At 39.4% G+C, this 26,748-nt stretch overlaps 1 protein-coding gene across 1 annotated transcript in view; it reads right to left on the reverse strand.

Annotated features, from left to right (window-relative positions):
* dph1 (diphthamide biosynthesis 1) overlaps positions 1-26,748 on the reverse strand; it is a 90,258-nt gene that overhangs the window by 34,278 nt on the left and 29,232 nt on the right. The window contains exon 3 of the mRNA XM_060887958.1: positions 24,896-24,959. Within this exon, the coding sequence (XP_060743941.1) occupies positions 24,896-24,959 (64 nt within the window). The remainder of the gene's footprint in view (positions 1-24,895; positions 24,960-26,748) is intronic.

Consider the following 26,748-nt stretch of genomic DNA (forward strand, 5'->3'; position numbering starts at 1 on the left):
GTATGTATATATATATATATATATATATATATATATATATATATATATATATATATATATATATATATGTATATGGGGAGAGGGAAGTCTGGATGTCCCTGCTTAGACTGCTGCCCCCGCGACCCGGCCCCGGATAAGCGGTAGAAGATGGATGGATGGATGGATGGATATATATATATATATATATATATATATATATATATATATATATATATATATACATACGTATATATATATAGAAAGTAAAGATGGTGTATGAGTCTGGGTGGTGTACTTGAGAGCATATGAGTTTGAAGGAAGGGAGCAGTGCTTTCCTGGCAGTATCAATTTCCCTCATTTTTATTTGGGAGAAAAAACCCGGTACTTTTGTTTATTTTGGTTTTGGTTAACCCCCAAACTAAAAAACAAACCTATGCAAAATATCTCAGACAAATCATAAATGCAGCTTTAACACAATCTGAAAATCTATATTAAATTCACAATGTTGTTGGAGGCAAAAATGAAAAATTTCTTTCAACCCCAGCCTCTGCTGCGACGCTCAAGTGCACTTTTCTGGCTACATGCTGCAGAATCTCAAAGGTAGGAAGAACATTTTGAACAATGATGTAAATAGACTGTAACACCCATGAAATTACTTTGTGTGATTAGCCAGGCCTGGCCATGCTTTGTGATGAAACAAACCACATTATTTGGTAAAACCTAGAGGTCTGTGGTATGAGAATAGTTTTAACCAGAATAAACACAGCTAGGTTTTTTAATCACAGGTTGAAGAGTACAGTAGCAGCCACAGAAAAACAAGAGAAGCTCAGCTCACTGCTTGTGAATATGAATTATTAGTTATTCCTTGCTCAAGAATAGGTACAAGAGAACAGGGAGCAATTTTTTTTATTTATTTTTTGAAAGATAGAAGCAGTTCTACCTTTTTTCTTTAAGTTGAGGTTTAAATTTCTACATAGTGCATTGATGCCCTGAGAAATTTCCTTGTCAACAATTGTACTGTATCAGTCATCCAGGGTGTGGGTTTGTCTGAAAATGAAGACAGAGGCCTTGATGACTTACAGCTTCTCAAGTCAGCGCTTTAGAAAGCAGCATTTCTGTTACAAAGGAACATGCATGAAATGGTTTCAGACATGTTTCAAGGACGGCAAAACGTCACAACATTGCTAGGATACCAACATAACATATGCTAATGTCTGCTAAACGTATAGGTTTTTTTAGGCTAGATGGAGACATAGAACAGGGGATTAATACAACAGTCATAATCTACCTGATATACTTAATTAAAGAAGTGATAAAATGAACCACATTATTGTGGTTACTGATTTGTTAAAGATGCATTGTGTATTGTGATGTTGAGAATCGGTTAGATGAGAATTCCATTGAACCATTAATTTAGGCATGACTTGATGTTTTGGACACTGTAAGTCAGCAAAATGCCTCTTCGAAGCTGGCTTGGTGCTTGATGGTCTGAGAAAATTGTAGATTTTTGTGAACAAGTCTGTTGAAAAAGCAAGTCAGACATTTGTGAGTTTTGTAGATAAATGTTTAATGAATGTGGTCTGATTCTACATCACTTTCCCTGCAGGTGTAACAGAATGGCAAAAACCAAAAAGGGTTTAGAAATGCCTATGTGCTGGAGCTGTTTCAGGCAGGACGTGAGAGCTGCAGGACATCAGACAGTGGAACATCGTTCTGAATTGCTCCCCTAATTCAGATCTCTCTCTCTCTCTCTCTCTTAAACATCAGAGCTCAGATGCCATTTAGATGCAATTAAGATGGAGAAAAGCCTGTGATCTCAGTAAAAAGGCTTATTAATCACCATGTAAGGGGCCAGATGGAAAACACTAACACACACAAATAGCCAGAGGTTACATGTCTCTCCACTCATCAAAAGGACAGGTTACAGCTGGTTACAGGTCAGTGGCTCTCTGTTTTTTTTGTGGATGTGAAGACAAATACATTCATTTTCAATTCTTTGCTCTGTTTCATTGCAAAGCTTTCACAGAGGTTTCATTAAAAGCTAGCATGTAAGAAACCAGCACCAGATTTAAGCTACGTCCTCACCTATACCGCAATAAATAAAAAAAGTACCAAGGCACACTATATGAGTGCATAACCAAAGCTGTCTGGTAGATTATAATTAAGCCTGCCAGTTCCTTTTAATTTAAACAACTATTCTCAGTGTGAGAAATAAAAGGATTTGTTCAGAAAGCAATTCCTGACAAACTCCTCTGACTGGAAACAAGTTGGAGATGGGTTCCTAGAAGGGTTGCCGGACCTTTCAGCCAGGTCGGAAGGCATAACTTACCTCTGAATGTTGACATTTCGTTGCCATTTCCACAGCCACGCTTTACAGGCCTACACAAATATATTTGCAGGTTCCTTTACTTCCTGGAAGCATGTAATGTAATGAACGCCTTGGTGGATTGAACACGAAACAGTTTTTTTTAAACAAATGAATGTCAAAGATTTTATTTAATAGATATTTTGAGAAGTATTTACTTCTCAAAACCCCAAATAGCTTAAAATATCTTCCTTTGAACCCTACATCTGATGTAACATAACGTTTATATAGTCTATAAATACATAAAGTGCTTTACATACATAAATAAAAAAAAACTGCAAATCTGATACAGGTATTTTTGTTTTACAGTTAAAAAAAAAGTCTTTTATTGAGTTCCAAATCCTTTCTTAAACAGTATTGTACTTCTTGTGCCTATCATTAGTTACAGTACAACCAAACATGGTTCAGAGAAACCATTCTTATGCTCATTGTGAGTAAGACATGTGGTGAAATCACATAGGCACCTGGTCAGTAATAGCAGGACTATTACTACTTCTTACTATTAATTGATTGTTGAGACATTATGCATTTCTGGGTGTAACTGACAGGACACCAGTATCTAGAGTGTGAACTGGCACGAAACCTTTGCGGTCAGTTAAAAGCAGGTGATAATTGATGACACAGACCTCCCGCTCTGTTCAGACATGACTGCTCCAGTCTGACACAGGTGGTCAACTTTAAGCTTAATACACACTAATGAAAATTAACCCCAGTTTGTCAGTAGCCATCTAATTTTAGGGCTTTTTCTTCTACTTTCGGCTTTTCCTTTTAGGGATCTCCACAGCGAATCATCTTTTTCCAACTAACTCTATCCTCAGCATCCTTTACTCTCGCTTTACTCCCAATTACCTCATTTAACACATCCATATATCTCCACTTTGGCCTTCCTCTTGACCACTTACCTGGCAGCTTCATCTCCAACATCCATCTACCAATATAAACATCTCCCTCCTCTGTACATGCCCAATTCATCTCAATCTAGTGTTCCTGACCTTCTACCCAAAACAGCCATCCTGAGCTGTCCTTCTGATGTGCTCGTTTTAGGGCTTAGTGACTACTTACAGCATATTTCCACATCAACTGCTTGAACAGTAGGGATGGTCATGGTTCCAACCACACTTTAATACCAATAGTGTATAGTGCGTACCTTGTATGTAAACGGGTGTGTTATGTGCACACATCAGATTCTGCCATGCAGTCATGCAGTGTGAAAAGGCCAGCAGGTCTACGATTGTGAAAGTGTTTCAACCCTTCTGTCTTCTGTGTCCAAAATATGCACAGCTCTAAACAGAGTGGCTTTTTTACTTCAGGTGTAGGCTGATAGCTGAGACCTGATGAAGTGTTATTAGGTAAAGAGGAGATTTCCCCACCACTCAGCAGAATATAAATGTATAGTGAAATGGTGTGGTGAAATGTCCATTTCTTTTCTAATTGAAAAAAAAAAAAATGAAAAATACTAATGTATTTACCAAAAAATGTTTCTACAAACTGCTCCACAAACTGCAATAGCCTTGTAAACAACAGGTGTTCTGAATGCTTTAATGTTTTTCCCCTCATATTACTTTGTCTTTGTCTTTGTGAATGTGCCACGTAGCATGTGATAAGATTTTGGCATCAAGTGCTGCTTGAATAACGGAGAAAGTGGGCGTGCAATCCTGTCATCAAAGGCAGAATATTAGTGCATGACTCTGTGAATGACAGCTGCTTGGCGAGAAAGCACCTAGGCGTGAAAATATCATGCTTCCTTGCACCGTAGCATAAATTAGAGGCATCATGTTCAGCTACCTTTTGGTAAAACAGAATGACTGTAGGTCACTCAAACACACATAAGCAATAAAAAAATTATGAAAAACCTGGATATAAAATATAACAAATAATTTAAATTGACCTTTGAACAGGAGAGTAAAAACTGCACAGCGGCTACACTGGATTGAGGCACAGCACCTCCTGAGTAGAGTTCATTTTGAATTTTTTTGGACAGAATTACATGTCTGTTCAAAAAAAAAAAAAAAAGAGATGTGAAGAGCCTATGTTTGTAAGAGTGAACAGTTTGATTTAATATCAGTAGTAATTTCTCTCTCTCACACACACACACACCCCCACACAAAGTCTTTCATACACTTGGTGAGGTCACAAAGCCAAAACAATTTACAAACAATTTCTGAAAATATGGTAGACATTTTAGACGCAAACACAAACTATTGTAGACGCAAACACAAAATATCCCTGCAGATGACCTTCCTCCATATGGTCTTTATAATGTGAAATGCACACGACATCACAAGAAAAATGAGTTCATTAGTCTGATTAGCCTAGCTGAAGTTACCCTGCCAAAAAGTTAACTCTATAAACCATGCTAAAAAAAAAAAAAAAAAACAGGCGTCAACAGTTGGTTGTATTGAAAAGTTCTTTTTAAAGAAAAAAGTAAAAAAAAAAAAAGAAGAAGAAAAAAAGAAAACCTGAGGAATGTGTCTGAGCAAGCAGGAGGAAGTAGAAGAGAAAACAAGCTATGATGTTTTTGCGAGCCAGGAAAGGAAAAAAAAAAATCTGTAAAGCGGTAGAAGGATGAATTATTATATTTTGGATTTGTTAACTATTCGAATACTATTCCAACTATGAGCACAACCAAGAAAAGCTCCAACAAAAATCCTTAGTGATAATATGGTGGCATGGCGAATCGAGGACACTGGCAGTATCCAGATAAAAGGCTATTCATGAAATGGAGGCAATAATATTGCTGTGTGTGCTGTGTTGTGGCTGCATGAGCAATATGCTTGACAATGCAAATTTATTAAGGATCCTCTTTGCTGCTTGATGCTGACCTGCAGGTGAATAGATATTTGAACAGCTAATCTCATACATAACTCATGGGAAGGTCTAGGTGTGGTGTAACAAGCACTGGGGCAGACTGCATGACAGGGAAAAACTGCAATATTATTAACAATATTAAGAATGAAGAACCCCAAAGCAGGCATTTTCAGAAATGACTGCTTTATTCATCATGAAGCACCGGCATCAAAAGCAATGGCACCTGAGAAATTGGTGTTCTTGTTCTTCCCCCGGAAAGCCAATCAGCACTATAAACATAAATTTGTGTAGGAATTAAAGACACCCACATTATGTCCTAAATAAAAGTCTAAAACCTCAAGGACAGGACTGTCCTTTCATTCACTGTAAACAATTCCAAGGTTTCGCCAAGAAATCATTAAAGCTGTGAAGCTGTGATTGAAATTCCCATCTTACTACTATGCTTCAGACAACTATAAACACAACGGAATGAAAGGAAGCGATCACTGGCCTGATGTGCTTCATTGATCTGGATAGACTAACACACAGTTTCACTCACTAACTTCCTCTGAGGATGTTTGATGATTTGAATAGTAAAGGGGTTGAAACCCTCTTTGAGGTTAAAACCCCAGAATCAATAGCACCATTAAATGTAAACCCTTCAGACAAATCAGAAATGCTACAGCTAACCTCTGACAGCATGCTGAGTATGTTCACAGCAAAAAATATAAAACTGTCCAAATTGTGTGCTGGCCTCTCCAGGAACTACACAATGTGGAGCAGAATTATTACATTTACATTACATTACATTTACGCCATTTGGCAGACACCGTAATCCAGAGCGACTAACATTTTCGTATCTTATTTTAAACAATCGAGGGTTACGGGCCTTGCTCAGGCACCCAGCAGTGGCAGCTTGGTGGACCTGGGATTCAAACTCTGATCAGAAGTCCAACACCTTACTCACTAAGCTACCACATCCCCAGTGTGATTAGTGTGTTAGTGTGTGTTATTCCTGCTGCCTTTCATGACAACATACAGTATATAAGCAAAGAGTGATCCTTGTGATATGACTGTAGCCCTCTCTGGCAAACAGACTGTACAGAGCACACAGGCTCATGCGCCTCATTACATAGGTGTATTACTTGGGCTAGACTTAAATGCACAGTTTGTGTCGTCTGCGGCACATTAAAAAATATGGGTCACCTGAAAAAAAGCTGTCTCTACAATCCTGTGTGTGTATGCTTATGTTCTGTGTGTGTGCTGCTCTCAGAAACAGGTCCCTACTCTGGCTGTTTTAAATTAGTTACACGCTCCTGCCATAGAAAGCACAACATTCTTCACCACCAACAAACAATGCAGCACAAATAGACATACAGAAAGACAGATAGCTTTTAGCTGCCAAAACCACAAAACAAATTAGCCCTTAAAATGCACCAACAATGCCAAAAGAGCACTCAGAGGCCTGCTAAAACACTGTCCTACTGCTGTCTGTTTGATTTATGAACAGTGAAAATATTTTAATCTCATAGCTGTATGCCACTGTGTACTGGGTGTAACACTCAGTCGCTCTAGCTCAAGGGCTGAAAGAGATGAGACTTAGAATGTGTCTGTTTGGTCTAAAAGTCTCCAAAGCAGAGCTAAAAATGATTTAATGAGTTGACAGTCAGCTCTTTGTGGCCAGAAGTCTGAAACGCAGCCACTGTCAGCCTACTCCCCTTGTCTAATAAAAGCCATCAGCCAGCTGGATAAAAGAGTGGAATGGAGACAAGAAGAGAAGAGTGAAGGCAGCATGGTGAGATGAAATGGTGACAAAGTAAAAGATATTTATAAGGACATGGGTTTGTACTGATAGCTCTGGGTCAAATGCCAGGTTTAATGCTAGCTGCCAGAATGTTACACATTTCATTCTTTAATAGTTTTACAGCATGTGAAATGTTATCAGGAATAAAAAAAAAGCAGTTCGCTTGACAGCCAGCTTAGCAACACACCCCGGATGGTAAAGCTAGCCGTACATCTGACTCCAATGTATTTCAGTTTTAATGAGATGAGAACTATAACCCAAAGCTCATAGCCAAGATGAGGTTTTAAATAAACTGTCAAAATCAGGCAGATTGTATAAACAGGTTGTCAGTAATTCCAGTTTGATATCTTATTGATATTAACACTGAGTACTAACTGATCTGGAGTTGATACCTGATACTGATCAGATACAGACTGAGGCAGACACAGGCTTTAAGGTCATTTGTGGCCTATTTTATTCGCAGTCCAAGATCTGTCAGGGCAGTTAAAACTATAATAAACTAAAAAACAGTGTTTTACAGTATTTTACAATACGATATTCATATCTACTATCAATAATGTATAGTCTTCAGTGCATTTAACATGGAATGTTTATTTCCATCTACTCGATATGCACATACAGAAGGATCACAACCTGCCACAGAAAGTGTACATTTTCATAGTAGAGATCAAATTAAACTCTTTACATCTATAGAAAGTAAAAAAAAAAAATGGTTCCTAGTCTATACATAACTGCACAACATTGGGTGTAACAAAATGGCTTCAACACTTTATGTACTGAAATAGATACCTAATAGAATGCATTTAAGATTAGCAATCGTGGTTTAAATCCATCATAATTCTTTAATACATAGGGGTCTAAGCTGAAACTGAAGATTCATTAGTTAATATATTATGGAACAGCAAGTTTAAGCATAACCGCTTATATAATAAAGCATAAAATAGACAAACAGCAATGCACAATAAAAAAATGTGTACAGTCAGATTAAGTTTACGAGATTAAGATTACTACGATTTCTCATCAAGTTTACATTAACTTAATTTTAAATAAGTATCTGATGACTAGATTGAATGATGTAGAGCGAGCGTGATTGTTTCACGCAGTATTAACATAAACTGATTACACTGTGAAATCTCACGAGGATGCCAGCGCTGATGGGAACTAGAACTATAGTATTAAATTTAACCAATTAAAACATGCATGGTAGAATTGTGCAGTGGTAATGTGTCTGTTATAAAACACCGGCGTCATGGGATCAGTTCTCAGCTCCGTATTTGATTTCATTCAGTGCTTTAACAACATGAGATCAAATCACTTTGGATGTACGAACACTAACTGTGTTAATGTTACTGGGTTCAATCATGTGGAACCGAAGTGTGCATGTGAATGAAGTCAATTTTATGAGCTTTTTGTTTCAGTATACAATGCGAGTAGGATCGGCAGATGGAAAAAAAACAAATCACAAATCTGTAAAAAATGCAAAATCTGTTCATGTAGCAGCCTTACAAATTGTTGGACATTTCAACAGAGACATCCCTACTAGAGAGGGTCTCAAATTGGATGCTTTAAGAAGCTATGAACCCAGAACATTATTAGGAAAAATGCAGTACTACAAATGGAAGAATATTCTGGTGCTGGTATATATGTTCTATATATCTTTATTAATACTGTAATTGGCTTTTTTCCACTGAAATGCAGAGTTATAGTAAAGCAAGTCTCTAAGACTCTCCTCTGCTAAACATGGCTCTCATAGATATGTTGAGGGATGTCTTGATACCCTGCATATCCAAAGTTCCTATTAAGCCAAATACAAATACTTTCTGGGTGTGGTAAGTGAAATTAAATTAATTAATTTTGTATAATATTAAAATTTGTTTGATGATCTCAATCATTTACCTGATATTACCTGATATGCAATATATATATGAGTTAGTGGGAAAGGGGTTAAATATTTTTTCACAGTACTGTATGCCAAACAACAGTTTTAAAAGAGTGTGAGCTTGTATTTACTCGTCATTTGTCATTGTGATCCACAGCAGCGTTTTTCTAGCTCAAGGGGAAAGAAACACTCTGTTCACAAGAACTACCAAATTCATGACAAGCCATTAAACCACCTGGCTCTCAAAGCCGAACAACCAACAGTGATCATCCTTCCAGAACTGAATACACAGCTTTGTTTTCTGTGAAAAACCACTGTTGAAAGGTTCATAACATGGGAGGAGGGAGCAAAGCAGCTGGAACGCTCATCATAAGCAGCTTAACGTGGGTGCAGTTAGTTCAGAGACACATGACTGGCAGCAACCCCCTTTTTGGTTTGCTGCCAGTAGCAGGTGTAGGATCTCAGCCTGGTCTGTGACACACATCAGACATTTCAGATCCATTCTTTTGTGTCTCTTGGGAAAAAGTGATGAGTCATCCTACATGAGCTGGGAGGTGCCAAAAGAACACAATGGGATGGCAATGCTCCAGTGCACCTGCATGTGAAGAGCTGTCAGTCTCAATTTACCACAATGCCCTTACACTGGTGCTCTTTAAATTCCTACTTACAAAAATGTTCAAACAATATCCTCGACCAGATTGACAAACATCAACAGCCCTCTTGTACAAAAGTCACCCATCTTCCATTCCCCAAGCTAAAACTCAAGCATGCACTCTCTACTTTATGTGCATCAATATTTATACTGTGCACCTGCTGATGGCTCATATTTCATTTCATTATTTTTTAGACGTGCAGAACGTTCGTGCTTCTCCTTCTCTCTTAGTCTCTGTCTCTCTCGCTCTCTTAAATGCACGCTAACACACACACACACACACACACACACACACACACACACACACACTATTGCCCAAAGATCAGAGATATTAACCATGAGGAAGAGCGTCGTCTCTCGATATCAGAGCAAGTCTGCCAAGAGCGAGTCTCATTATACCCACTTTAAAAAGAACTGAGTTAGATAGAGAGAGATGGAGAGGGTGTGAATCTGGGATGGGGAAAGAAAGCAAAACAAAATGGTGTGTGCAGTTAAGATGGAAAAGAGTGAAAAAATGGGAGATATGGAGAAAAAATAAGGAGCCAGGTAAGGTAGGAGATGGAGAACGACAGAGGTAGAGGGATGCTGAGCAGGATGCTGAGCAGATGAGCAATTTGCTCTAGGATGTCATGTTAACAAATGTGTGATCTAATTTGCTTTGCACAAACACATAAGAGAAAGTAGTGTAACTATAGAGGCATCGAGAAGGGAGGTACGCCACAGGGGGATGAAATGCTCTCCACTTTTTTCTCTGCACACTGTGAAAAGCGCATCTGCTGTATTGCACCAAAGGTCTTGAAGGTCTTCCCTGTCACGTCTCCTCAGGCGGCAACAGGAGAGCAGGAAAAGTCAGAACGTTGCTCTGAGTTTATAGGCTAAAGTGAAGAAATGACAGATTACCGACATTGAGGAGCCAAGAAATGATAGGAGCATCAAGCTCTGACAGATATATCTGTCAGAAGATAATCCCTTAACTACCTCTTAAACAAGAAAAATCGGTGCTAACCTAGTAGCATTTCACCATCGGTTCCAGCCTGAAAATTAAGCCCTGCATGGCAATGTATTTATGAGAGCAATCCGATCTGCCGTGGTCACATAACCCCTCTCTAAGTTTGGATGAAGTCTGCTTTCCATAGCTCTTGAGGACAAAGATGATGCGAGCTGAATGGATTTTTCAAAGCATGCTGATGCTACAGGATGCATCTGGCTTGGCAGGAAGCTGGCATAAAGGCAGACTGCTTATGAGTGCGTACTGGGCTTTGAAGGTCAGCCACTAAGCTCCAGGAGTCAGTGTGGAGCTCACTGGGGCAGAGAGGACAGGAAGTGGACCTGGTTTGGCTCTGTGTCTTTCAATGCATTTTGCAGTACATTCTATCAGACACTTTCTCATGGCACTGACACAGCAACCTATATAAATAGTTACTGTGCACTGTACATGCAAACTGATGAGAAGGAGCAAAATGTTTAAAATGTTTAAGCCTGTTAAAAAAGTGATGGTATTGTTTCAATGCATTACAGTCTATAGAATATTTTTTTGTTCAGATCTTATTTGGAATGATCTACAAATTCCTCAGGACATGGTTTTCCTTAAGGGTGTAAAAAAAAGTGGAAGCATGATTTCTCTTCACTGGAATTAAGGGAAACAATCTTGTTCCAGCATGACAATGCCCCGGTTTTTTAAGGAAGGTCCATGAAAACATGGTATGCCAAGGTTGGAGTAGAAGAACCCATTGCCCCTTTTCCACCGAGGCAGATTGAGTGCTGGTTCGGAGCCAGAGCCTAATTTAGAACCAGTTCTTTCTTTTTCGACAGCCAAAGCACCGGCTCTGAACCAGGAAATGTGGTTCTTAAGTAGCACCAAAGCGTTGCTGGTCTAGACTTAAGAACCGCTTGTGTCAGGGGCTGTGGGCGGGGCTACTGTTAGCACATTTGATAATGTACCTTGAGTATACTAAGATTTAATACACTTTTACTTTACCGCGATATGATCAGTTATCAGCACACATGATAGTAGGTAGCTACATGCTAAGGCTAAATTTGAACTTCACCTTCGCTGAACACCGTTGGAATGAACTGAAACACTGACTGAACCCAACATTGTTTCCTGACCTCACTAATGCTACTGGGGCTAAACGGGGAAATCTCCACAGCCGCACTCCAAAATCTAGTGGAAAGCTTTGTCAGAAGATTGGAGGTTATTCAACAAAGGAGAAATACTTTTTGAAAAAAGGTTCAGAAAATATATAGTGTCTAAACGGCCTCCCTGTGATTATACCTTTAGACTCATTATATATTAGTCACAAAGGCTGGCAACCTCACTGAAATGTTAATGTTACTGTTACTAGTGTTATTATTAGATTTAGATTCTTACACCTTCAGTCAGTGAATAGTGCTGATTAAGCGTAGAAAATATTAGCATGCTTACTTTAAATTGAAAAACAAAATAGTACATGAATCTTACCAGTGCATGGCTGAAATGTCAGTATGATTGGCCAGATTGTGTTTTATTTTTGTACAACTGCCTGGCTCGAAAAGCTATATACAGTATTAACAATATCAATGTGCTCGTTCTATTGCTATTGTTTCTGTAGTTTCTTTATAGCTAACACAGAAGGACCTTTATTGCAGTCACTACACAAACAAAATACAAACAAAAAATACAAAAAGAACAAAACCCACCAATGTGATGATGTTTAACAAAGAAAAATGCATAATTGTTGGAAAGGCCTGAGCGCCAGTGCTTTGTAACATCACTGCGCTTTGCAATGTGTTATTAGGAGTTTATTGTAAGGTTGCACTGTAATATGATAAGCTGGATTTTCTGAGAGAGAGAAATAGAAAGAGACTCTAGTTAAGAAATGACTGTTTACTGTTGCATGAGATTAGAGGAACTAACTTGTCTCTCGGGCATTCCACAACATAGCCCATTGAAAGCCCATGTGTTTCACTGTTTGCCAAATAGTTGTGGTATAAGCGGAGTGACGCACTCCAGATAAATAAATTACATAGAAATACTTCCAAACTGATAGTAAGCTCACATCACAGCATTCCATCCTGGATTTTCATGTAACCACACGGTCATGTTTTATTCTCAAAGTTTTAAAATCAATCATTTACAAATCTATGGATATAAAAATACAAATATAACACAATCTTTTTGTATATTTTGGTTATCAAATCACTAACATCCACGACAGGAGTGTATCAGGAGTGTTTCCTGACTTTCTCTTGCTGTCCTCTCACTCGCTTTGATCAAAATTTGTTTACCTTTCTGCTCAATGTCGAGCGTTCCTTTTCTAAAATCACTCAGACCTTCTGCTTTGAATTCTTTGTAGATGCTGCGCTTGGTGTCTGCACCTCTGTTAGTGTCAATCCAACTGAGCTCTCGTGTAAAAGCGTCACCTGAACCCACATGCTTCTGCACGAGCCATCCGGCCTGTGCTGAAAGTTTGCGCGCAAGAAGGTCTTCAACCCCTCGTTTGAAAGCTCTCCAACTCGCTCTCACTTCCTCTCCCACTCAATATTTTTGTCATTTAGCTCATGTGGACATGTTCAAAAAGGAAAATAAAACATATGAAACTCAAATTCTTATGAATACCAACATGAAACAGAAAATGAACTTAAATCTCAAACAGGAGGCTACGAATAAGTTAATATCAGTTTAATAAGTGAGAGAAAAGCCCCATTACAGAAGCCACAAACACTGTGGATACTGAGTGGAGTATAATGTGATTAAAGAACTGCCTGGACATAATAGGCTGTATGGTTTATGGTAGATTGCTGCTTTCCATAACACACAAATGCGTGCTATTTCTGCGTTCAAAGCACCACAGAACCATTTTAGCTGACAACCTTGACACTAACTGCAGAGACTGCAGATACTTTGCTGCATTGTATCACGACTAGGCTTGTGTAATATAACAGACTAACCTACACTGCCATAATGTCCGGTGACATTTACTCAGATGAGCAGATTTATACCAACTTCTTTAAGAGATATTAATCTTACGTTTGTTACTCTTAGATTTATGTTTCTCAAACCTGGATCATATATGATTATGAACTCATCGGTTGTGACCGGCTGTAACTGACTGTGGTTAAGACGACCGCTCTTCACAAAACTACGATTAATCTCAGGCTGCTTATGAAATTTAGGTGTGCTAAAAGAGGTAATCAGTAAAAATGGTAACAGACCTTCAGGATCATCTACAACGGTAAAAAAAACTCCTGGACTCTGGGTTAAATTAGAAACATGCTGCTGTAATGATGCCTCTGTCTTTTCCATGTAAAAATCTTACATGTGACAAACAGCACCACTCCATGGTTTTGGCTTTTATTTCCTCTGCATCGTTTTTTTTTCAAATTAGTTGTGGAGGGCTGCATCATTAATCAGGATTTTTATTAATGATGATTCACGATGGAGGAAAAAAATCAATATTATACAAACCAAATCACCAAGGAAAAATCATTGAAAATAGTCTCTATAATGAACAGGTGATCTCCAATGGCATCCAAGATTTATTTTGTGCTCAAATTCTGACAAATTCATTTAGTTCAAACTTCTCTCATCGACATGGCGGTCTATTTTCACTTTGCTAAATGGTTTCCGATATTACCCACAATGTCATCTGACTACCTCCTAATAGTCACCTGCTCAGACAGATAAGCTTCCAAAGCTTTTGTGCTACTACCGCCGTCGACGCCATCGTGCTAGTCATAATGTAGATTGCTTGCCATATGTCTGCAAGCATGTACATTGTATAGCTATGTTAACATACGTAGAGTGAAAGCTGACTGTTAGAGATGATTGTTGAGTGGGCTAACAATGTCCCCCTAACAATGTGACTTTTTATAAAAAAATAATAAAAATACAGCAGCAGGCAAATTAGCACATGACGTAGCTAAGCATATCATAGTAGGAAAATATTACTTCAGTGTGAAGATTTTATTTATACTGAATTTGTGTAGTTGTGTTACTAGTAAGTGTTTAAATCGTTGCAGGAAACAGGCAACGTACATACCTAATTAAAAAAAAATAATATTAGGCAGAAAAGAGAAAGAGAGAGAGAGAGACTACGAGTGAGTGTTTATCTAGCAGTGGGTGGGCTGAGGATTGCGTGTAGCTGTGTGATTATAACCTTGACAAAAGACAGCAAAAAGGCCTGCGCCTGGAAAGGCAAGACCTCAGCGTGGCTTATCTCTGAGACGCCCGGCTCTATGCTGGCCACGCATTGTTTATTATATTGTTTCATAAATAATCAGTGTTGACTCTGAGACACACCAGCGAAGGCCACGCCAGCGAGGCACTCACTGCGTCTAATTAGGCGGCTTGCTATAACTTCTCATCAAGCCAACACAGTCGTAATGCATTACTACATAAACATTCATCATTGGGAACGAGTGCAAGAGAGGACTATACAGGGGGAAAAAAGTCCACAAGGAGCACGATCACTGCGGCTGCAGTTTAATGGAGGAGAAGTGCTGATGAAGCCAACGCATTCACCGGTCAGTGAAACCAGACAGCGAGTCAAACGTGGAGCCGAGAATATTAGTAGCGGTGTCAGCATTCTTAGTCATGCAAAAGTGAACAAATTTTGTGATGCTTTGCCTCCTCAATCAAACCGAAATAATCTCTCAGAAAGAACCTTCCACCCAGGCATCTCCAGTGGGAAATAAAAGGAAGTGGCTTTTGTTAGTTGCTGCTTTTTTATAATAGAGAAATTAATTTTAAGCATGTGCAGTCTGAGACAGAAACAACAGCAAAATCCCTCTTTTCCTCAAATTAATTCCTACACATCAGACAGATCTTCTCTAACAAGCCAACACAGGCTTTCTTTATGCTGCATCACAGGGCAGTGTCTCATGCTTTGAAGGAAAGCACCATCTACCCTCATCTGCTTAGAAGTATTTACAGATGCCCACATGCTATGGTGTTCAGCTATGGTCAATATATGAACTCACAATTTAGCTATATAACATTGCACTTTCTTAGATTTCTTTGTAGATCAGACCTCAAGGCTGCAACATAGCTAAAAGAATCGCAGAAGAGAGATCGATGCAAGGCTGAAGGCCAAAATCAGACTTGACTGTTGGCTTGTTCACAGACAAACTGGACTATCTCGTATCAAACTGCATGACATCAAAAACCGCTGCAATTTGATTTCATGGAAACCATAGAAATGTTCCTACTATTTCTAATATTCAGTCAGACAAGATAACATTCACTGTAGAAGCTAGTATGTATGTATACCTAAATAAGTAAAGGATGAAGAATGCCATAGCATTCACACATTTGATGGATAGCTACTCAGCCTGATGTACTGTACAGCATGTAGTGATGCATTTCATCATAGCCATCATGAACTTTTCAGATAGAGTAGTTCATCTGTGGGATCAGACCAGACCAGACAGTCTAGCCTTCACTCCCTATGCACATCAATGAGCCTTAGGTGCCTCGACCCTGTCTCCAAGTCACCAGTTGTCCCTTCTTGTACCACTTAGTGTACATACTACATACGGGAAACACCCCACAAGACCTGCCTTGATCTGGCCACTAAAATTTTGCACAGATCCTTAGGCTTGTGCGTTTCTCCTGCTTCCAACACATCCAGCTTGAGAACTGTCTGTTCACTTGCTGCCTAATACATCCTATCCTGTGACAGGTGCCACTATAAGAAGATATTCATTGTTATTCAATTCACCTGTCACTGGTTTCAATGTTATGGCTGATCTTCCTGATTTATTTATTTGTATTTATTTAAACAGGACTTTCTCAATGATTTTAAAAAAGCAAGATTTGAAATGGCTCAACGATTACTAGCTGCCGTTGCATCCCCAAGACCAAACAACAGAAAGCGCAAACAGCTGACAACATAATTGGCTTCTCTCCTTTCCATCTTCTACTAAAATCGTTTACTGTAAATGCTGCATTTGCAGTGACATCAGCACTGTGGGTAAGTCCTCTCACCCCTTGGCACAGACAATTTACCCCTGTGCCATCTGTCAGAATTTACTGGAACAACCAGGTTGCTATTTCTTCTTTTTTTCACCTTTCATTGATCCCTGTGACTGTGTTATCTATTTGCCAGAAACACACACAGAGTACTGATTCCTCATCACTATCGTTACATCCTCACAGCAGACACCATATTGGCCTTAGGGAACCTTTGTCACAGTCTGCTCTACCTGCTTCGTTTAATGGACTCAGTGGTGACGGTACACTGTAGAACGGCTGCATTAGTCAAGCTGTGACCTGGTGACAGACTCAGGTGTTGCTGCTTCACTTCTCCCTCCACATCAAATTGGTCCAGAAGCCCAGAGAGACCAAAACTCTCAGATCTCATCTAATCCACCAACTAAGTGCAACTGCTAACCCAATCACATAGGTGTAGTCATGGGTGGAGTCGATCTTCTCATCCACTCATGTTTGATGTTCATGTAGATGTGGTTTTGTTAGAAAATAATATTACATCAGCATCTTTTTATCGTCATCTTTTTGTTTTTGTGTTTTTTTTAAACTATGCTCCTATTCAATTCCAATATTACTTCTGTTTACCTCGTTAACATGGTAATTTCCCTTGTATCTATTTAGTATCAATATCAATACAGTATAAGTATTAATGCTGCTTGAGATGTTATCACTTGCTCGTAAAGTCAGACCTCATTAAAAAAATAATAATAATTTAACACAGAAGAACTAATTATGCTAAAATAATGACCTGCTGCAAATTGAAATATCTCTTCTGTTATTATAAACGGTTTATGATTGCAACTTTAACTTATGTCATTAGCATAAAAGAAAAGAAAAAAAAACACACTGTCAGGTGCTGCTGGTATAATAGCAAGCTCTGAAAAGTCTTACACTGCACATCGCCGGCTTTATGCAAGCCTTTTATGGACCTTGTTACATTACAAGCTCAATCTGGACACTAATTGTGTGTAACTTAATAGTTCCTCCATAAAGTGTATACAAGCTCTGGCACCGTTATCCAACGGTCTTATTCTCATGCTTGAACTCTTGCATCTCACATCGATGAGGCAGAGCAACACATGGCTGTGTAGGTAGGTCACTCATCACACTGAATAGTAGGCACAGGCAACTGTGAGAGAAAGAATGAGAGAAAGAGAGAGAAGTTGGCAGCTCTTCATAGTATATGTGGGCATGATGCTGGTGCTCCTTCTGCCCAGTGTGAGCTCTTTATATAAGAATTGAGACAGACTGACAGACAGACAGACTCGCATGCAGACACAGACTGCTGATACCTACAGCTCAGCTGTGTAGTGTGAGCGAGGACAATGGAGTGGTGATGGGTGATTTCCATTATGCTGATGTGCTCAACGAGCTGAAATTTCAAGTTCAGCCTACAAGAATAGCACGCATGCCAGAGCTCTCAAACTGGCCATGACAGGCGTTGGTGTTTCCGAATGAGAATTTCACTCATAGTTAATATATGTATGTTATAATTACCAAACTGGACATGTTTGTGCGCTAGAGCAGGGCAATATATATCCATTACACAGCAACAATGTATTAGTAACATAGAAACCAATGATGTCGTAAACGAACCAAGAGCCATACGTGTGTTTATCATCACACAAAGTCTATAGCATACAATTCCAATCACATACAGTAACAAGCCTAGATTATGCTTCCAGCAGGGTGATAAATAAGCCGTGGATGAAGTAAAGAAACATACTATATTAAAGCAACAAGACACTTTGTTTGAATGTTGAATGTTTCAGCAGCTGTAACAACAACAAAAGTAAACTAGAATAAAAATGAAAACTAATGTTGTAGGTGTCAGCCTTTAGAGCCGACTTCTGTTGCCCAGCATTGTACCTCTGTGTTTTCTCTTCTACCTCCTCAGCAACTTTTTTTTTAAGCAGCAGTACATCTGACTTGGTGAGAAATATTTTATATTTTTGCACTAGATTATGACTATGATTTAGGAATATAAAAGTACAGGCGTATGTCTGATTTAGGTCAAATGACAGTCTTTACACAAGTAACCTACATTTCGGTTGAATCCCAAACGGCTTGCAATAGGAACATTTAGTGCACTACGTAGGGTGAAGAAACCATTATTTCATCGCCTACAGTATGTGGTGTACTTATATAAGGAGTAGGAAGGTATACACAAAAAAACAACAACATAAAAATAATGCTTGCGTATTCCCATCAAAGTGTCCTCACAAGCACAAAACACACATCTTTCAGCTTTTTCATGATCTTGACACTCAGCATTGTTTTTAATCAAAGCTATTTTAATTAGACTGATGAATACATTCATGCAACATTCAGACACACCAACAATAAGAGTTCAAGGCTGATTTTCACCACCAGATAAACAGCCAATAGTACCGTCCTTCTTTCATTTTTTTTTTGTCACTGCCAATTTAAACAAACACCAGTAACAACCTCCGATTCACAAGACACATGCCAAAGCAACACTGTATTAGTTACATATTTCCAGTAAGAAAATTCCGTATATCCACAAACGCTTGCTTGCTAAAACCGCAATACAGAAACACATACAGAAAAACACGGTTAAGTACCTAAAGGATTAAAAATGACAAGTTAAGATCACACAAAGACCCAGAGTACGTGACAGAGATTGAAAAATGGAATGGATCACAACATGGTGCACTGCTGACCCTTTTTATCAGTCTCAGACAGACACACTTTGGTGTCAGGAGACCCAGGGGAGGAATTTATTTGTGTTCTCAGACCTGTCCATCCGGTTATAGCAAAATTAATACAAGACGTGCTGTCGCAAAATGTGCCTGCCATTCAGTAAGGCCGATTTCACGGGGAAACTTTTATCTGAGCATTTTCTCTGATCTGATGTTATTACCTCTGGCAGTGCCTGGTAATGGCTCAAACTGAAGCAAGATTTATCAATATAAAATAAGCCTGAAACTCCCCATCAATACTGCATTAAACTCTATGTGCCTGGATATTTTTATACTAAATAAAATAAATAAATAAATATATCACAGTTCACAAGAGCTGTGCGATTTTGGAGTGATGTGTTGGACTGATGTGTTAGACTACACTAGCCACCATCATTATTCAAAGCAAGTGCTGGAATATCTTTTGGAAGAAAACGCTCATCCTTCTGCTGTAATTCCAGAGACGTTTAAAACTTATGGCGAGGTCACTGAAGCTATACTAGAGACTCGTGATAGCCGACACCTTACTAAAGGCACCATGTTTTGTTTCTATTTTCCCTTCTCACCAATCTGCACTTTCACACTATGGGTACTGCTTTACTTTTATTCTGAATAGAGGTGAATGTTGGTCATTAATAAATAATAAAGACATACAAATTTAGGAAATACTTTTAAGAATGAAATTTTGCGATATGTATCAACAAAAAAAAAAAGCCAAATATCCTGAAAGACAGTTTTAAGCCTGTATCATCATGAACTCTCCGTTCTTTATATTATAAAAAAAAAAGGATCCTTGTATAGAAATAGCATACGGAAAGTCACACAGAATATACAGTAAAATACCAATATTTTCTAGGGAAGGCTGTTTGAGACTCCTTCTGTGTAAGTGCTAAATAAATACCTTCACAGAATACTTCATAAAGTCAATGAATGCATACGAGTCTCAGTATAGAATAGCATACAGTATAGCATATTTTTATAGAAATGATAGTCTATTAGGATGAACGTAATCTTGCAGGCTGGCCAATCAGAATCCAGCATACATCAGTACCATGGTCTTGAGCACAAAATGTATAATTCTAAAAAAATTACAGCTTTCATTCGCACAACTGTGTGTGTTTATTCAACACTGTAATTAATAATTTCATGCTGTCAATTTTGCTGTGCAGTGAATGAAATAAGGATATGGAGATGTGCAGGAAGCTCTGCAGGAAAGCAGAGGGAGGGTTACACAACTCTAGTGTCAAGAGGGGACACGGGTTTAGGCAAGTAATTAGCAGACAGTAATTACTCTCATTAGCTTTAGACTGGAGAGGTAGTAAAGTCTGAGGATATGCACATGGACTGGGGAAAAAAAACAGACAAGCACGGCACCCAGGCTGTTTCTATTCCAGCAGCCTGGCTAAGAAACAGTCTATCAAACCCACATCATCCGAGACATCATCTGACATGCACACACACACGCACGCACACACACACACACACACACACACACACACACACACACACACACACACACACACACACACACACACACACAGAGTAAGATTACCATGTGGTAACTGATGAAATGCTTAAAGGAGGTGAGGGAGGACTTGGCACTAATGCACTAATTGACTGGCAAACAGAAAAACAGAGAAAAAGGAAAGATGGCAGGAGAACACAAGACAAATGCAACAGAGGAATGAAGGTGGGAATCAGAACTGTCTGAACACTTGTTCACAGGTGATGCTGTGAAATCCATGTAAACTGACATATGGCCATGAGGTACTGAGATGCCATATGCACAGGCTTAAAAGCTTAAATAGCTCAGACATTTGAGTAGTTCATAGGCCATTTGCCACAATTATGATTTCAACCCAGCATGCAATCAGAGAGCATTTCTTTTCTGTAAGCTTTAAGCAGTCATACAGAAAGGATCAGCTAGAGATACACAATGGTGGCAAAATCACCATGATTAAGACTAGAATTATTGAAGATTTAGGCCATTTATTGCATTTTATTTTAAGCCTCCATGTAGAAATCTAATGCACATGCAATATGGTTAAATTTTTACAAAGAAATGTGGAAATGATATGCCGGACATAGAAATGGTAGAAGAGGCATGCTGGGCATGTATACCGGGTGTCTGACCCATGATCTGTACAGCATTTCTGGGATTTTTGTTTTGACAATATTAACATAAAACATGCTTCCTTGCACACCCCGGTAACCCTTGAATATTTTCCAAAGCAGTCAGACATGAAATTAAAATATGGAAAACCATCTTGCAACAAGTTCCGTCATCTTGGAGCTACGGATATCACATGAGAATAATACATTAGCGTCTACAAAAAAGCCACATTTTCACTTATCCATACTAAAATATGATAAAAAACAGTGCTTTTTTCCCCCTGTAGCCTCCTCTAGATGTATAAGAGTGGAGAGGTCATAGTTTCAGGACATGAGAGACTACATGTCTTTTGAATGCATACACATGGAACAAAGTTAAGACAATTTACTTACATCCATGTTGCATGCTGCCTTCTTTAAAATAGGACTGAGGGGGTCAAGACCAAACATTTTTCTTTGAAGAAAAAAGTTCCTTACTTTTAAATAGAGGCTTCTCATTTTTGGTTTATTTTGCCATAATGTAGTGATTATACTATGCCACACTGATAGGAGCTGTGAAAATAACCAGATTACGTTGAATTACACTTTCAACATCAATGTATGATGCAGTATTTGCAACTGACAACACTTTTATATTGGCATCTTTCCCTGGAAGCATCTGCGACAGTCCTCACTCAATCGGTGCCAAGGTATTCTGGTGGTTACAAAGGTTGATATTAAAATGGCACTTACTGGCTGAGATTTACATGGATAACCTACTTTATATGTACATTTACAGCACAAAGCACATGCCTTTATCCAGAGCTACTTACATTTTATCTCATTTTTATACAACTGAGCAATTGAGGGTTAAGGGCCTTGCACAGGGGCCCAGCAGTGGCAGCTTGGTGGATGTAGGAATCGAACTCACAACCTTGCACCTCCAACACCTTAACCATTAGGCTACCACATCCCACGTATGTCTATAATGTAATGAAGAACAGAACTCTCCTTAGGACTAACCAGAAAGGTTATGAGAAATAACCACTGCCCTCACACCACTGGTAACACCTAGGTAGCTGTACCCTGAAATGGAATGACTCTAAGTGATGCCCATGAGAGGATGTGTGATGTCTATAAGCATGCGAGTCAGACTAAAAGTTAGCGTTAGACAAAAGTCTTTACTTCTATGCGAGTTATACTGTACTGTTGATCTGAGAATTGCAGGGCTGTTTTTTGGTCTATATACTGTAGGCAAGATTCCAAGCACAGCGGAGAACACTGATTTATTTACAAATTTGTGTGATTTGACAACAACGTCACCTCAGAGTAATCTGGCCACCAGTTCATGCAAGGCTCACCAGGGCAAATTGTTGTATTACTCTTTTTAGTGCTCACTGGCAATAAAAAGGCAGTTTTCAGAAGCTTCCATTGTCAGATCTTTATCTTGCAATGTTCCTATGGTATGGTATGTTCCTTGGTATGTTCCTTGCTATGACATGTTCATGGGACTTTGGCAAACAATACAATTTAATTGCAGGAAAAAAATTGTAGATGACATGCAGAGGACTCACGTTTGAGGATTTCTATTTCATACACATAGACAAATGTCCTTTAAGATAAAGACTGTGATTGCGGCATTTTTACACAACAGCCAAAACTAATCTGGAAAAGTTGTGCACCTTTTCATAACATTTCTCATAACCTGAAAGTATACCAAGGCCTTGCCTCACCACTTTCTTTCTTTTTTGGGCAATATTGACTCCAGTCTATGGACTACAAAATATTCGCAGAAAAGCTTCCACCTAGGGCATACTGCAGTCTTAAGCTGGAGTTTCATACAAATGAGGACATATCCATAGGCACAGTTGACCTGGCTGAGGGTATCAATTCTCTTTGTCCATTTGGGACAACAAATCTGTCCAAGCATGTAGCAGATGGAAAAGTCAACCATACACCAGTGCATTCTGTCTGGCTCTGCCAGGAAGAACCACAATTAGCAATGTGTCAACAAGTTGTGTTGGCACTAGTGAAAAGGTCTAGCTACACCCCAACAAATCGAAACACCACTTCCCTTCATACATCCACAGCACCATTATGAAGCCAAAGCACAAGATTTGCCCTCAGGGAAGCTATCCATCGGTGGCGCATCTCCAAAAAGCTACAGCCTGGACTCTTCTTGCTAAGACAGGGTATCCCTGTATCCCAGGGTCCTAGTATCCTCAATAGAAGGTTGTATTGCATATGGTGGCCTGTTCAATCCGACTGCTAAGCACCATAATGTCTGCGACACAGGGTGGTAGTCTTGTGCTGATAAATTGTATGGCATGCTTTAGTGTTAGGAAGCTTTTTTTGGTGTGGATATGTGTGAGATGGGTGGTTATAAACCAAATGGCCTGCTCCTAAGTTGCAGAAAGATTGTGGGTGAATGGCATACCTGAAGATTGTACTTTAAGACTGATCTCACATAGTTGATACACAGTGTGCAATGTTTTCAGTTGTAAAGTGTCCTGCCCCCCCGCCCTCTGCTTTTCAGTTGTGTGCTCTGTGTCATGAAGGTGGTGGTTGCATAAAGACAGCTGGCATAACTCGGTTATATTTAACAAAACAAAACAACAATAGATAAGCTCACTAATATTGCAGATAAATATATTTAATGAACCAGTTTTTTGGAAAGCCGCAAACATGAGATCACCATGAAAACGCAATTAATTGTGAAGCCCTAGGATAGGTCTATGGTCATTCATTCATTCATTCATTTTCTACCGCTTATCCGAACTTCTCGGGTCACGGGGAGCCTGTGCCTATCTCAGGCGTCATCAGGCATCAAGGCAGGATACACCCTGGACGGAGTGCCAACCCATCGCAGGGCACACACACACTCTCAATCACACACTATGGACAATTTTCCAGAGATGCCAATCAACCTACCATGCATGTCTTTGGACCGGGGGGAGGAAACCGGAGTATCCGGAGGAAACCCCCGAGGCACGGGGAGAACATGCAAACTCCACACACACAAGGTGGAGGCGGGAATCGAACCCCGACCCTGGAGGTGTGAGGCGAACGTGCTAACCACTAAGCCACCGTGCCCCCTTAGGTCTATGGTGATGAATATAAAGATTTCCTAAAAAGAGAAATCTTAAATCAACCTCATATACACAATGCACATGCTAATATTCTACTGAAAATATATAATATACTGAAACTGTGCTGTGCATGTAAACATGTTTGTGTTAATGCTTGTGGGCCCTTTAAAAGAGCTAAAAAGGTGCTATAGCGATGCCGCTCTCTGGCACACGACTTCGGTTTCTGTTTGGCTGTGTATAACATGTGTTTGCCTGTGGAAGGCAGCATGCATAAGCAATATGTTCCATTTAAGCTGCAATGAGATGCAGTTAAAGAGAAAAATAGCCAGACACTTGTTGTGTAATTAAAAGTAAGGCAGCAAGCATGGGTTGGCAAACATCTCAAAATCTAGCTGAGACGCTGTTACTAGCTGCAGTAAGGAATTATGATGAGCTCCCAACTTTATTGATATTTTTTACACTGTCTGGACTCGACACTGTCCATGTTAAATTTAAACCTTTGCCCTGCTCCACAGTAGATACTAGAAGTAAGACTAGCTGATCGATACACAGCAAGTTAGTGTGTGTGCACACTTACCTCTCGATAATGTCAGCGATCACACAGGCAAACATCTGTAGCCCCTCTGGAAGCTGCAAAGCCACTGTGAACAGAGAGACAAAGTCTTGGTTAATGTAATACGGGAATGCGAGTGACACCAGCATGGCCCTGGGTTTCAGATGTGCTGTTATATAGCTCACTGTGACAAATGGGAGATACAAATGGGAGAAAAAAATAAACAAATCTCGCAGAGGTGTCACATTTTTTATTTAACCCTGTAAAACCCAAATATTAAAAAAAATAAGCAAAATATTTTTTTGACCTCTCATACAGTCAGGTCCATAAATATTGGGACATCGACACAATTCTAACATTTTTGGCTCTGTACACCACCACAATGGATTTGAAATGAAATGAACAAGTTGTGCTTTAACTGCAGACTGTCAGCTTTAATTTGAGGGCATTTACATCCAAATCAGGTGAACGGTGTAGGAATTACAACAGTTTGCATATGTGCCTCCCACTTGTTAAGGGACCAAAAGTAATGGGACAGAATAATAATCAGAAAATCAAACTTTCACTTTTTTAATACTTGGTTGCAAATCCTTTACAGTCAATTACAGCCTGAAGTCTGGAACGCATAGACATCACCAGACGCTGGGTTTCATCCCTGGTGATGCTCTGCCAGGCCTCAACTGTAACTGTCTTCAGTTCCTGCTTGTTCTTGGGGCATTTTCCCTTCAGTTTTGTCTTCAGCAAGTGAAATGCATGCTCAATCAGATTCAGGTCAGGTGATTGACTTGGCCATTGCATAACATTCCACTTTTTTCCCTTAAAAAACTCTTTGGTTGCTTTTGCAGTATGCTTTGAGTCATTGTCCATCTGCACTGTGAAGCGCCGTCCAATGAGTTCTGAAGCATTTGGCTGAATATGAGCAGATAATATTGCCCGAAACACTTCAGAATTCATTCTGCTGCTTTTGTCAGCAGTCACATTATCAATAAATACAAGCGAACCAGTTCCATTGGCAGCCATACATGCCCACGCCATGACACTACCACCACCATGCTTCACTGATGAGGTGGTATGCTTAGGATCATGAGCAGTTCCTTTCCTTCTCTTCCCATCACTCTGGTACAAGTTGATCTTGGCCTCATCTGTCCATAGGATGTTGTTCCAGAACTGTGGAGGCTTTTTTAGATGTTGTTGGCAAACTCTAATCTGGCCTTCCTGTTTTTGAGGCTCACCTATGGTTTTCATCTTGTGGTGAACCCTCTGTATTCATGCTGGTGAAGTCTTCTCTTGATTGTTGACTTTGACACACATACACCTACCTCCTGGAGAGTGTTCTTGATCTGGCCAACTGTTGTGAAAGGTGTTCACAACAGGACGGCGCTTCACAGTGCAGATGGACAATGACCCAAAGCATACTGCAAAAGCAACCAAAGAGTTTTTTAAGGGAAAAAAGTGGAATGTTATGCAATGGCCAAGTCAATCACCTGACCTGAATCTGATTGAGCATGCATTTCACTTGCTGAAGACAAAACTGAAGGGAAAATGCCCCAAGAACAAGCAGGAACTGAAGACAGTTACAGTAGAGGCATGGCAGAGCATCACCAGGGATGAAACCCAGCGTCTGGTGATGTCTATGCGTTCCAGACTTCAGGCTGTAATTGACTGTAAAGGATTTGCAACCAAGTATTAAAAAAGTGAAAGTTTGATTTATGATTATTATTATTACGATTACTGTCCCATTACTTTTGGTCCCTTAACAAGTGGGAGGCACATATGCAAACTGTTGTAATTCCTACACCGTTCACCTGATTTGGATGTAAATGCCCTCAAATTAAAGCTGACAGTCTGCAGTTAAAGCACAACTTGTTCATTTCATT

Source organism: Tachysurus vachellii, chromosome 15 (assembly GCF_030014155.1).
Source record: "Tachysurus vachellii isolate PV-2020 chromosome 15, HZAU_Pvac_v1, whole genome shotgun sequence".
In the NCBI taxonomy this organism is placed as follows: Eukaryota; Metazoa; Chordata; class Actinopteri; order Siluriformes; family Bagridae; genus Tachysurus; species Tachysurus vachellii.